At 39.3% G+C, this 12,439-nt stretch overlaps 1 protein-coding gene across 4 annotated transcripts in view; it reads left to right on the top strand.

Moving 5' to 3' along the window:
* arhgap9 (Rho GTPase activating protein 9) overlaps positions 1-12,439 on the top strand; it is a 46,363-nt gene that overhangs the window by 2,745 nt on the left and 31,179 nt on the right. For 3 of the 4 annotated variants that reach the window (XM_022205467.2, XM_022205612.2, XM_022205543.2), the window contains exons 2-4: positions 5,381-5,462; positions 9,838-10,142; positions 12,101-12,299. In XM_022205467.2, coding sequence (XP_022061159.1) covers positions 9,921-10,142; positions 12,101-12,299 — 421 coding nt within the window. In that variant the 5' untranslated portion in view covers positions 5,381-5,462; positions 9,838-9,920. Of the gene's footprint in view, positions 1-5,380; positions 5,463-8,105; positions 8,234-9,837; positions 10,143-12,100; positions 12,300-12,439 lie in introns of those variants that run through there. The other variant, XM_051948366.1, reaches the window with a different exon arrangement.

Raw genomic sequence — 12,439 nt, 5'->3', positions numbered from 1 at the left:
GATTTTATTTGTGTTTTTTTGCACTGAAATATTTGAGTCAATATGTTTTTTTACTGATTTGTAGGAAAGTACCGTTAATACAATCACAAGCAGTCTGTGTCATCTTGAATATAAAGTGTTTGTGACTACATTATGACTACTTTTAGAAGAACACAGGTACCTGTTTACCTACCATACTACTGTAATGTCTGTACAAAAGCAGCTTTCCATGTCTCAACTACTGAAGAGCGGAATAGCTCCACTTACATTCACATTTGTGCTCTGCTTTCCTATGTTGTTTCTGCTTTTATTTTTGTTATCAGTGCAGTGAATTTTGCTTTCACTAGGTTGTACTGGGCATAGGTACATCACTATATACACTACAACTCCATGACAACAGATATAGTTATTGTCCAAGTGTGGATAAAACACCTGCTTTTCCTGATTTGATTTATGTCACACATGGTAGCAAGTGAAACTGAACAAAGTTTGCTTTAATAAATAAAAAAGTTCATAATTATTCCATAACAAAGTATGAACAAAGTTTGCTTTAATAAATAGTTGATTAGTCGATCAACAGGAAACATTCTGGAACTGTTTTATAATCAATCAATCCATTATTTTAGCATATTTTTTTGAAAAATCAAAGGCAGTAAAATGCTCTTTCTCTGGTTTCAGTTCTCAAATGGAAAATTTTTCTGCTTGATGACAGTGAGCTGAATATCTTTCATTGATTGAATTTTAAAGAACAACAGCAGCTTCACATGGGCAAACACTAATGTTTGACACCTCCCAGCCCTTATTGTTATTGCTGTAATGTTCCTTTATTGAACAGGTAACCTCTCTAACCCTCTGAAGGCTTCAAAGCTGTGTCTGTGTGAGCGTCTCGTCTCTGTACCGTTTGCCTTGGGAGGTTTAGCTGCTCTTCCTCGTGCCTCAACAGTATCGTGCTCACTTCAGCAGCACATCGCTGAAAGTGGGTCTTCGACTTGCCTGATAGCTTTTGACAGCTCACTCTCATCCCCGGTGGATCAATGGAGCTCAGCGCTCTTCATTAGAAACATCAATGTACCACACATTCCCACAGGCTCAACAACAACCCACCAGCCCAGTCAGTGAAGATTATTTTTTTATTTTATAAAACATCATTCTTGACTGATAAATGACAGTTTACTTTTTTCAGCCAATGTAGGAATATGGTGAAGGAAAAAAATCCTTGTTTGCCTGTTGCTAACTCATATCTTATATATGAGTATTTGCAACAACATGAGCATTGTTGCTCACACATCACCTTCCACGTGAAAAAGAAAATGTGATTGTTAGTTTTGATTTATATCACATAAAAGATGGAATAATTATGAACTTTTTCAGTTTGTCTGCTCCAGACAAACAGAAAAAGTTGCTTCAGTGCAATGTAACCCGCACAACTCTTACATTTAATCTTCAAGTAGCATTTAGCGAAGAAATAAATTAATGTCTAGTGCAAACTTCTGAATCATTCCTATCAATGTTGAAACTATTTGCCACATTGCAAGATAATATGCAAAAGTTTTTTACCATCACTTCATCTTTAAGGTCATTTTTCATTCCATAAAATCAAAATATTTGCCAGTTGTTCTTTCTCAGATAAGCAGATTGCTGTCTTTTGTGTTTTGATATTGTAAATTGCTTGATCTTGGAGTTTAGTAGCGTTCACTGCAAGAATCAGCAATTTGACAGTGTAGCCTCATACTGGGCAGTTGTTCTGATCATTTTCCACCATTATCTCACATTTTAAAGTGTATGGTTAATTCCTTAAATCCAGAGTTGCTGTGTTAATACATTCATTAAGATTAAAACAAAGTCATGTCATTCAGTTGGCTAAAAATATGGCTCCAGTGCGGTTTGATGGTGAGAACTACATTTTGTGCCGTGTCTAATAAGCTCCTTATAAATACAAGAAGCGTTTTCTTCACCTTGTTTTTCTCACTGAAATAAGCTTTTACTTTTCAGCTAGGAGTATACTAGCAGTTTAATTTTCACCTTCCACTTTATTTTCCTGTAAAATGCATAAGCTAATTAAAAAATGTGATGCCTGAATTAATTCTTTCAAGAGTTTAAAAAGCCCCCAGGGCAATCCTGCACTACTTTGCCTAACTGGCAAACACTGGCCTGTCTGGTTGTTGTTTATATTCAAATAGGGGAAATGAGAACTTGAATTATACAAGTGAACGCTCTGAAGATGTTTGCTATGTGTCGATGCAGGCTGCAGGGTTCATTGTAAACACGAGTGTTGCATCAGCAAACGCTTGAAATGATGGCATCACACATATGAAATGTTTTTATGTGCAACAAGGAAAAAATAACACACATGAGAGGCGCTGGAGACGGTAGTTGGTCACAGAGGTTGTTGTCATGATGACAGCAGCGAGTCTGAGCCAATGGATGGTTTACTGTCATCATCTGCTTTTTGATTGGCTCTCTGACAGTTTACTCAGCTAATCAATGAAATAATGTAGCTCACCTGTTTCGTGTCATATATATATATATATATATATATATACACACACACACACACATGCATTCCCACACATTCAGCAGGCAGTCATCACACAGGGAAACGCACTGTGTGTTTCAGTGTCTCTCTCTGGTCTAATCATCAATAATGCATGGCTTTGGGAGGATGAAAGGCTGTTTTGGCTTGAGGCGTGTGTCTCATATGGCGAGAGAGACATCAGCGCTAGTAGTTATAACTGTACATCCATAGACAAAGTGAAAGCTCCTTTACTTGGCTGTCCTCAGTAGAACTGTTCAGCATGATGAGAGTGAACCGATTTAAGGCCCAGTATGCTAATTGCCAATTTACTGATATCAGGAAAGTACTTTTTTTATTCATTGTAGATCTTCTTTGGCATCTGCATTGAGGGTCTAAGGATCGAGCACTTTAAATGTTCTTTTTGTAAAGAGAAGATTGGTTTTGGTTATTGCTCATTTCTGTGTGTTCAATGTAATCGATCTTGCTTTGACAAGGTTTAGGCTTTTATTTCTTATCATCTAATCTGTTTCGAGTGCAGCTTAGGTCAAATAATGTATCATACAGTAGCATTGATTTTTAGGAACATTTCAAGATACTTCTGAGCTCATTCTCAGATATACCGCTGTGCTACTACTCCTTTTACCCATTATGTATGATGTGATGCAATATGTTCCCTCAAAAGCCCTAACTGGCTACAAGTTGGGACTTAAACAGCCACTTTAGCAGGATGGCTGTTTGTATGTAGGTGTCCTATAGAGGCAGCATTCGATGTGCGGCTGTGTGGAACTTGGATATAAGCAGTTGTTGGGTTGACATGGTTATTAAATCAGCCGTCCTGTTCACTTAAAACGACTTGTTTTTCACTCATTGTCGTGGTAATTAATGTTACTGAACAGTCACGTGCAGCAACTTCTTTTATTTTCCTGTGATGCCTTTGGTTATAGACATTCATATGTAAATACAGTACAGTGTGCGTGCATGCAAGTGTGTGTGTGTGTGTTTGCCATGTGGATATGCGGGAGTGCTTTGAAGTTCCTCATTCACTCCATACTCCTCTTCCCCATGTCTCGTCTCTCTTTGAACACCATGTAGCCATGATTATTAAAGCCGCCCTCTTCGACTTCAAACGTATGGAATGAATATGGATATGATATGACACCGAACTCTCCTCCAACAGCCTCCGCTCCGGTCCAGTCCTGCCGTGCGGTGAAGTTTGACAGGCTCTGCCCCGAGATCTTAAACAATCTCGGTTGGCTTGTCTTTGAGTTGAGGCGTGAGCTATTGGGGTAATTGAATATCTAAGTAGATCTGGAGCTACAGCAGAACATTGAATTTTACTCTTGCTGCTTGTTATACTTTTCTCTTCATGGATTCTTCTCAGATGCTCTGTGTCCTTTGAAACACTGTCAACTTGTACATCCCCTAAACATATAATTCATCACATTGAAATTTGCATTCCTTTTCTAATTTTAGGCTGCCCTCCAGTCAGAATGTCATAATAACATTATCATCATTCGGTTTTGCATACATGCCTTGGACCATAAACTCCAAATTGCTTTTTCCAGAGCAGACCATTTGTTTTTATACCTTCCTCAGCTCTCAGCATGGCCTTGAACACACAAGGAAATAAATTTGCTTGCGTCTGTAGTATCATGTGATGATAATGCTATTTATACAAAGTGATGTAAAACCCATGACAATAAAACTGTGTTTTGCTTATAATCACCTTACTAGGATGTTTGGTTACCACCGCCCAGAATGATGTACGTGCAGGGTTTGACAATAGAAGCCTGTTTTCACATTCATCTGCTGAATGAGGGAGATTTCCCCGTGCTCGCCATAAATCTGAGGTTAACACGTGTACATGTAGGAGTGTGATTATGTCACTCTTCTTTCAGTTAAGAAACGTGAAATCTTCAGCCGACACAGGAAATTAAGGATTGTGTACAGTGGCTAAACTTATTCTGTCTTTTTAAAAAAAACTAGAACTATAACAGACACAAATTATTATTCAAAAATCATTTATATGTTCATGAATCTGTCTAAAGGATCTTTAAGCTTCTAACCAGCTGTTCACTGTGGATTATCAGGCTTCAAGTCTATTTTCATATTATTGTGGAAAGAAATGAACTCTGGGAGTGCTTGGAAGTTGAGAAGTAAATGTGAAAATGTATGTATGATTTGAAAAATAGTTGATTAAATCATGCAAAACCACCATGAGGGCCTATAATCCCTAAAGAACTTAATCCAATGGCCTTTCCAGATTGTTGATTTGACTGAAACTCACTGTGACTGAAACTCTCTATGAGGTGTGTGAATGAAGCAAAAACTGAGGTGATTTGGATAAAAACGACATACTCTGTGTCTCTGCTAACGTCCATGGGGTTGTGTATCTCTGATGTCCAGCGGCACAGTTGACCACCCAGCTCTGCGTTTGGATCAATAGCTCAATCAATCAGCTGAACCGCTGGCCTTGTTTGTTTGGTCGTCACACAATACGTCTCTCTGTCTTTTTTCTCTCCTCACTGTGTTCCTATTCCTCAAGTTAAAAGATGGTTTATTTCCATGAATAGGTTGCAGCCAGTTATGACGCTCTCTCTGTCTCTGTCACTCCCTCTGTTTTCATCTCTTAGGCGAAATGCTGGCTAAATGAGGGAGGGAAGGGTCAGCAGGGGTTCAATGAGTGGAGGCAGGATCATTTGGCTGCATAGGATTAACTGTGTTTTTGTGCATACGTGAATCTGGGAGAGAGGTTGTATTTGCTTTTTTTTTGCAGGACACAGCTACTAGTTTGTATGATTTTCTGCCCCAATTTTTCCTTTAAAAGTCAAATGTTTTTTTAAACACACAGCAAATGTTTTCTCCTCTTTTTTTCTTATGTTCAAGGACTATCAGGTGCATGGATCTGACTGTAGAGTGAGCTGGTGACCTTGTTGACGAAGACACACTCTCTTACTTCAGAACCATGGTGAGTCGCTCTCTCTCGCTCTCTCTCGCATGCATGCACAGATTGTATAATTTCCATTTCTTCAACCCAGCCTGACTTGCATGCACATGGAGTTGGAGTGAAAGCACTCAAGCACAGGCAGCAGAGAAGTCACTCTTGAGTTTTCCTCCCTTCACTTGTTTTTCATTTCTGCCTTCTGTTTTTTTTTCCATCCATCCATCTCCTCATTTTGTGTTGCTGATACCACGTCACACGCCCTGATGCCCTCAGTCCCTGGCACAAACTACTGTAGCCTCTCAACAACCTTGACAGGGTGTCTGTGTCCGTCTCTGACACCATATGGCCTTCTCTGTATGTCGGGGTGTGTGATGCCAGTGGCCTTCTCTGCTGCCATGTGACCCGCAAATAGAAACACAGTCAGGCCTCATTTTTCCTATTGCGGATCCTCATTTGGAATCATCACAATTTGTACCTGTAAAATAAATAAGTTCAATTAAATCCCATATTCAGTAGTAGTAGTGGGAGCTTTTTAAAGTTATTTGAATTTGTTTTTAGTCTAATAGCCATGTTTGTTGCTGGTGTGAATCAGATGCAACTTCTACATCTAAATGACAAAAGCCCATTCCTGATGTATCCTGTCTAACAGGCTCAGCTGTTGCCCTTTGGGAGCCTCATAGCAAAACCCAGAATAACACAACTAAGGGCTTTAACCCTGCTCTAACAGCCTCATTTGCACACAACATGATAAAGCCTCCGCTGTCTGTGTAGAAGCTTTGTGCCCATGCAGATATGTGAATTTATGTTACTCAGTTACTGAATCTGCCTACATGTTTGGTTGAATCCACGCTCTGTTTAGTTTTTTTTTTTTTTTTTGCACTTTTTTTATTAGCCAGTTGCTCTGTGAAAAACAGGAAAAGGAAAGCAGGTGTGCAGTAGCATCACTAAAGCTCTTTCTGTTTGTGCATGAACAGTTATTGCTGTATGTTTTGGCTCTTTTTCACCAGAGGTATGTTGTCATTTTTGCCAGCTCATCTAAATTGTAAATTACATATTCCTAAAGCCATGCATCGGGATTATTAAGCTAATAAAACAACTGCTACTCTCTACATCGAGGCTCAGTTTTGCAGTCTAATATGATAACAGGGCAGCTCATCATTACTTATTTTTGCATGCATCAAAACTCACTCTACTGGCTGCTAACAATTCCACACTATAACTGTACTACTAAAGGTGTCTCCTGTCACGAAAGCAAATGGCAAGATGAAGAGGATATGACCCAAACTGTGGTTGAACCTTTGTGTGTCGAAGCAGCTTCCTGTTTGCTTGCTTGCCTTGTACTTCTGATTTTGCCTGTCCTTCCCGAGCTCAACAGCACGTTCTGAAAATGTCTTTGAACACTAGAACCACCAACTGTCAGATTCTACTCATCAGCATTTTAGCAGCTTACTGTTTTAATGAAGAGCCACTGATTTTGTTTATTGTCTGATATTGCTTCACAAATATCTTCTACTTCACATAAACTGTAAAAGGATGTTTAAAAAAATGAATGAAAGTGCAGCAAAGAATTGCAATGATTTACAGCTGCATTATGTTTGACTTTGTGCCTGCATACACAGATACATACAGGAAGCTCCCAAACGTAGATATAATCAGTCACAGGAAATTAATTTCTAGGTAAATACAGTCAGCGGCCATTCACAAAAATGAAGAAGTGGCTTTTAGCACACTTAAAAAGAACTCAGTTAAAACTTCTTGGTATTTATTTGTAGGCATAATCACATCCGTGTTTTAACTAGACTGTGTAAAAAATAACTACCTTTTTCAGTGTAAGAAGCAATTAAAACCTTTTAAAACACGTTTTAGAGCTAGCAACATGTTTTGTGTATATTTCGTCACTTGTATGTCTTCCTCAAAGTAAAAGCAACGATGTTATATCCTGACCTCTTGGTTATTTTCTGGCATGGTTTGGGTCCACTTGTGCCCTTCAAGGGAACTGTTGCGGCATATCCGTACAAAGTTAAGCATCAGAGTGATCACCTTTATCCTATGGTGGAGCATTTCTCTCCTAATGGAAGTGGTCTGTTCAAGAATGACATGCCTCCATCTATAGGGCATGAGGGGTCACTGGTTTGATGAAAATAATATGAATCATATGCTGTGGCTTTTACAGTCGTCACATCTTAACCCAAATGAACAACTAGATGAGATTTTGGACTTGTTATACACTTGTCTCCAACACCATCCTTTAAAAACCAAATGGGAATGATGGTGTTCATCTTTCCAGTAGAGTTCCAGAGACTTGGAGAATTAATACTCAGGCATATTAGTGCTATTTTGGCAGTATGTGGTGGTCCAACGCCTTACTGAGACCCTTTATACTGGTTTGTCCTTTAATTTGTCAGTCTTTGCATGTGTGTTACTGTGCTGCAGCTACCTCACCAGCTAAGCAGCTATCCATGCTTGTAGTTTGAGAAAGATATCATAGCAAATTAATGTGGAAAGGTATTTGTTCTGATTCATTAGATTTTGATGAAGTGCCTTGGAAATGCTCCTGTGTGTCTTACAGTGATTTTCCTGCCAACATTAGTCAGTCAGCCATCCAGGCAGGCAGTCCTTCTGCCCATATGCTGGTGCACAGGGGTTTTACTGTAAATCTCTGTAGCTGTGGGGGTTACAGATCCATTCCTGTGCTTTAATAACGGTGGGATTATCAAGGTTCAGCCAGCTATCCCTGCTCTCTCTTCCATCAGCTCACAGCTTCATCCAGCTTCAACCATTCTTCTCCTGCTCAGGTTCTCAAGATTTTGAATTTATTCTTTGTGTTTTCCCCATCCATTCCTCACTCCCTTCCCTTTTTGCGCTGTGTGGTTGTCTTGTTCGGCTCTCTGGACTGTCATTTTCTCACTGAAACGGGCTACATCTGACTGTGACTGTTGCTAGGTATCTAGGGACGATCCCATTTGCTCGTGCATCTAAATGTGTGTTTGAACAAGTGTGTGTGTTTGTGGGGGTGGGTTGGTGTATGTACTGTGTGAGGCTGTATTTCTATGTGCCTGGCAGAAAGTTAGATGTTCTCTTATGTAAGCGGGTCCTGGCTGGGTAAAGCAAGGGTTTAGCTTGGGGATGCTGGCTCAGGTGGAGAGATTGAGACAGATGCTATTTTGGGTTTGCTGCACTCCTTACATCCTCCAAACGCATGAGTTATTCACTCACATGGGTCTCTTAGTTCTGAGAGGATGAAAGGACAATAGGAAAGTGGTGTGCAGATATCTGTGCTTTATCTTCTGGCATGTCTGTCATGTATACAGAAGTTGGAAGTGGAAAAAAATGTAATATTGTTATTCACAAATATTGTTGCTGTGTTTTCATTCATAGTTTGTTACTTCTGACTAGCACAGAAGTGACCCAGTTGGCAGAACTTTTAACGGCAGCCACTTTTTTCTTTACTGGTTAAATGAATAAGATCTAGTGTATTAATTAGTGAGCTTTGTCTGTGCATGTAATCCAATTTTGTTTCCTTTGGACAGTACCAGGCTAGCTACTCCCCCCTATAACTAGAGCTGCTGTGCTGAGCTAATCTACCAGGCTGCTGGCTGTAGCCTTACAGTGGTCAAACAATTTCTCTAATATTTTTGTTCTAATGTTGAAAAGCAGTTCAATTGCTGCCATGATTGTTTAAGACTTGAGGTAATGTCTTCATATGTCTTGCTCCGTCTGAGCAGCATTCCAAAAAACACTACAGAGTTGAAGCCAATGCATGTTTAGCATTTTTACAAGAAAAAGAGATTTCTTGAACAAAAAAAGATATAGAGCATGATTTAGATTTATTTATGTTTATGAGCTTTTACATCTCCATGCTCCTGTTTTATCGCTGAGGTCGGCCAATCAGATGGTCCTTAAAGTTCCCAGATCCAGACTCAGAAGCAGAGGTGACCAAGCTTTTTCTGTAACTACATCCAGTCTGTGGAGCCGCCTACCTGTTCAAATTAGAACTGCTCGGTCTCTTGATACCTTTAAGGACCTGTTGAAGACATATTTGTACTCTCCGGCTTTTAATTGTAGTTGAGTGTTGACACCTTGATATATGCCGTTGTTTATCTTGCTCTGTATGTTTCTTTACAGATTATGTCTTGTTTTCTGTTTTGAACTGTAAAGCACTTTGGTCAACCTTGGTTGTTTTTTAAATGTGCTATATAAATAAAATTTACTTGACTTTTGTTGATTTTCTCCTAGATTAACATGGACTTTCATTTGCTGCACAAAGAAGGATTCATATTTTCTTCCTTTGAATCTACTCATCACTGCATGACATTTTTCCATTGCCATCTCACAACTCTGGTAATCTCTCTCTCTTTCTCTTTCTGTTCTTTCATCTGTGTCAATTTTCCTGTTTCAGGACATGGCACTGGCCTGGCTCCAGTCTCGCCTGCCCTGCACACATCCCAGCAAAGCTTGCTGAACAGGACTGCGTGGAGAGCCATGCTGTCTGGTACTTGGCGTCGCTCTGTGGGGCATCAGCAACCTGCTGCAGCTCCTGTGGTGACCCCCAGAGGGATGACAGTCTGTGGGGTTCCCAGCGGTACAGTGGTCCTCGAGGCCCAATATGACTATAACTACAGAGGTGCAGACGGGCGGCAGGTGTGCATAAGAGAGGGCGAGCGGTTTGTTCTACTGAAGAAGACCAATGCTGACTGGTGGCAGGTGAGAAAACTGTTCATCTTGTGTTTTTCTTGTTCCAGTTGAACCATGAATGTTAGAAAGCATGGATATAGTACATACAACATCCTGCAGGTTTCAGTTGAAAAATAAGGCTGGTGCTATCTTTACTGTAAACAAATCGCGTGAAAACACTGAAACCAACACAGTAGCAGTCTCTCAATACTGTCTCAGTTTCTGGTCCTCATTGAAGACTATAATGCATTAACAGTATAGAATTTTATTTTTCTAATCTAATTCTTATTTTGCTCCCATTGCATTTTTCCTCACTGGTCTTATTTTCACTGCAGTCAGAAATCCTGCACAGCACAACTATGAGTGAACATAGAGAGGACTCAAAAGTGTGTCCTGTGTAGTATGATGCTGTTATTATGCCATAAATCACAAGAAAAAGAAAAAAAAAATGAAAGTTGAATTTCTTTGACAATTTATTTTACAAAAAATGAAAAGAAATGCAAGATGCTAGCATTTAATAAGTGCATGTAGATGTTTCTAATGCTAGAAAAACTTGGTTCTACAATCATTCGGTACTAACTGCTTACATTTTTAATTTGTCTACACGTCTCCTTTCAGCCTTGTGTAAACACAGTCTGTAGATGGAAAAATCTCCAAAAAATCACCAAAAAGTTCCTCAATTCTTGTTACATGAACTTATGCTCACAGCTGAGTCACTAATAGTTTCTGATTGCACAGAGGAGCACAGAAGAAACTGCTTTTTTTTTATTTTTTTTTTAACAGAATCTCGTTACTGCGTGAGGTTTAGTTTTGGTGAATTTTTGAATAGAACGTGTGTAATAAGTTGATTGCCATGAAATCTTTAGACTTTAAACTTAAATTTGGTTAAATTTCCATTTGAAGCGGTATGTCACACATGATTAGGACTGTAAGGATTGTGAGAAAGTTGAAAATGTAGAAGTTCTTTCTGTTTTCACAGATCTTGGCTCTGATAGAAGATGGCATTTTAGCGATTTTTAAAAATGAGATAAACATTTTGCTCTTGTTCAATCAGCAAAACCTGCTTTCAGGATTAAAAGGAATGTTATTTTCAAACTCAAATTTGACATGATTATGATTATTTACAATATTAAGACAGTGTATGTAAAACTGCAGCAAAATAAACTTCAGTGTAATTCGAGGAACTTGTAACCCAATGCAGTGTTATAGTTTTAATAAGTTGTGGAAAAACATGTAGCTCTATGGCACAGAGCAATAAATTATCAAACTGTGAAAACAAAGGCATATTTGCTATGAAGTGCAATTAATTTTTGGTCTTTTTAATGGGATTTGTTTACTGTGTGAAAAATGATAAATTTCAGCTGACCTGTCCAATGTCTACTTTACAACCACATCATTACTTACAGCAGGTAGATATTTACATTTGCGCTGCAGTAATAATACTGATGGTCTGACACAGTCAAGTAAGCATAGTTAAAGACAAGGGTGGACAAAATGAAGAAATTCTCTTATTATATATTTAATTCTACTGAGAAGTGATGTGAGGATCAAATAATGAGGAACTGACTAAAAAACATGAATACAGAAATCCTGTACTTTTTTGGGTAGTCCTGGTGAGTAATTTGTGTCACGCCGTGTTGTAGCATAAAATAGACATGAGAGATGAGATATATTTTATAATTAGGTATAAACCTTTCAATGGCACCATGTTGGTTGACAGATTTCTGTTTTCTCAGAGTATATTGTGTCAAACTACCCCAAGAAATGCATCACAAAAATGGACATCAGCTGCCATAAACTCTTGTGGTGAAAGTTTTTCAGAAGAGCGGTTGTGTGTTTTCTCATTGCATCTGCTGGAAGTCACAGGAACTGATATTTCCACACTGGCTTCAGCCCTCAGCTGGGTTTGTTGCCGCTTGGTTGCACTAAGTGGATTCATGTGGGAGAAAATAGCAAAAGCATTTGGGAACCTGTTTGTTCTTTGACAGGTGCGGAGGATTGGGGCTGCCAGTAAAACAAAGCCATTGTATGTTCCTGCCACATATGTGACGGAGGTACCTATTGCCCCGCTGCCCTCGCCACAGCGCCTGGTCATGTCTGCCTCGCTGAACTCCAACTTCAGGACGTTGCCTCGAGTGTCACTCTCTCCCAACCCGACAGGCATGACCTATAATGAGCAGCGCCAAGGTAAAGTGCAAGACAGACAGTCTGGGTACAGGGAGAAGAAATCCTGTGGCTTTCTGGTTGCAGTTACAGTGAAAGTAGAGCTGTAAACTCACAGCTAAAGAAGTTCAGAACTGAGCTGAGATTTCTTTTGTCTTCCTCCT

Source organism: Acanthochromis polyacanthus, chromosome 5 (assembly GCF_021347895.1).
Source record: "Acanthochromis polyacanthus isolate Apoly-LR-REF ecotype Palm Island chromosome 5, KAUST_Apoly_ChrSc, whole genome shotgun sequence".
NCBI lineage: Eukaryota > Metazoa > Chordata > Actinopteri > Pomacentridae > Acanthochromis > Acanthochromis polyacanthus.
The sequence above is the reverse complement of the archived record's forward strand: the minus strand, read 5'-3'. Positions and strand labels throughout refer to the sequence as shown.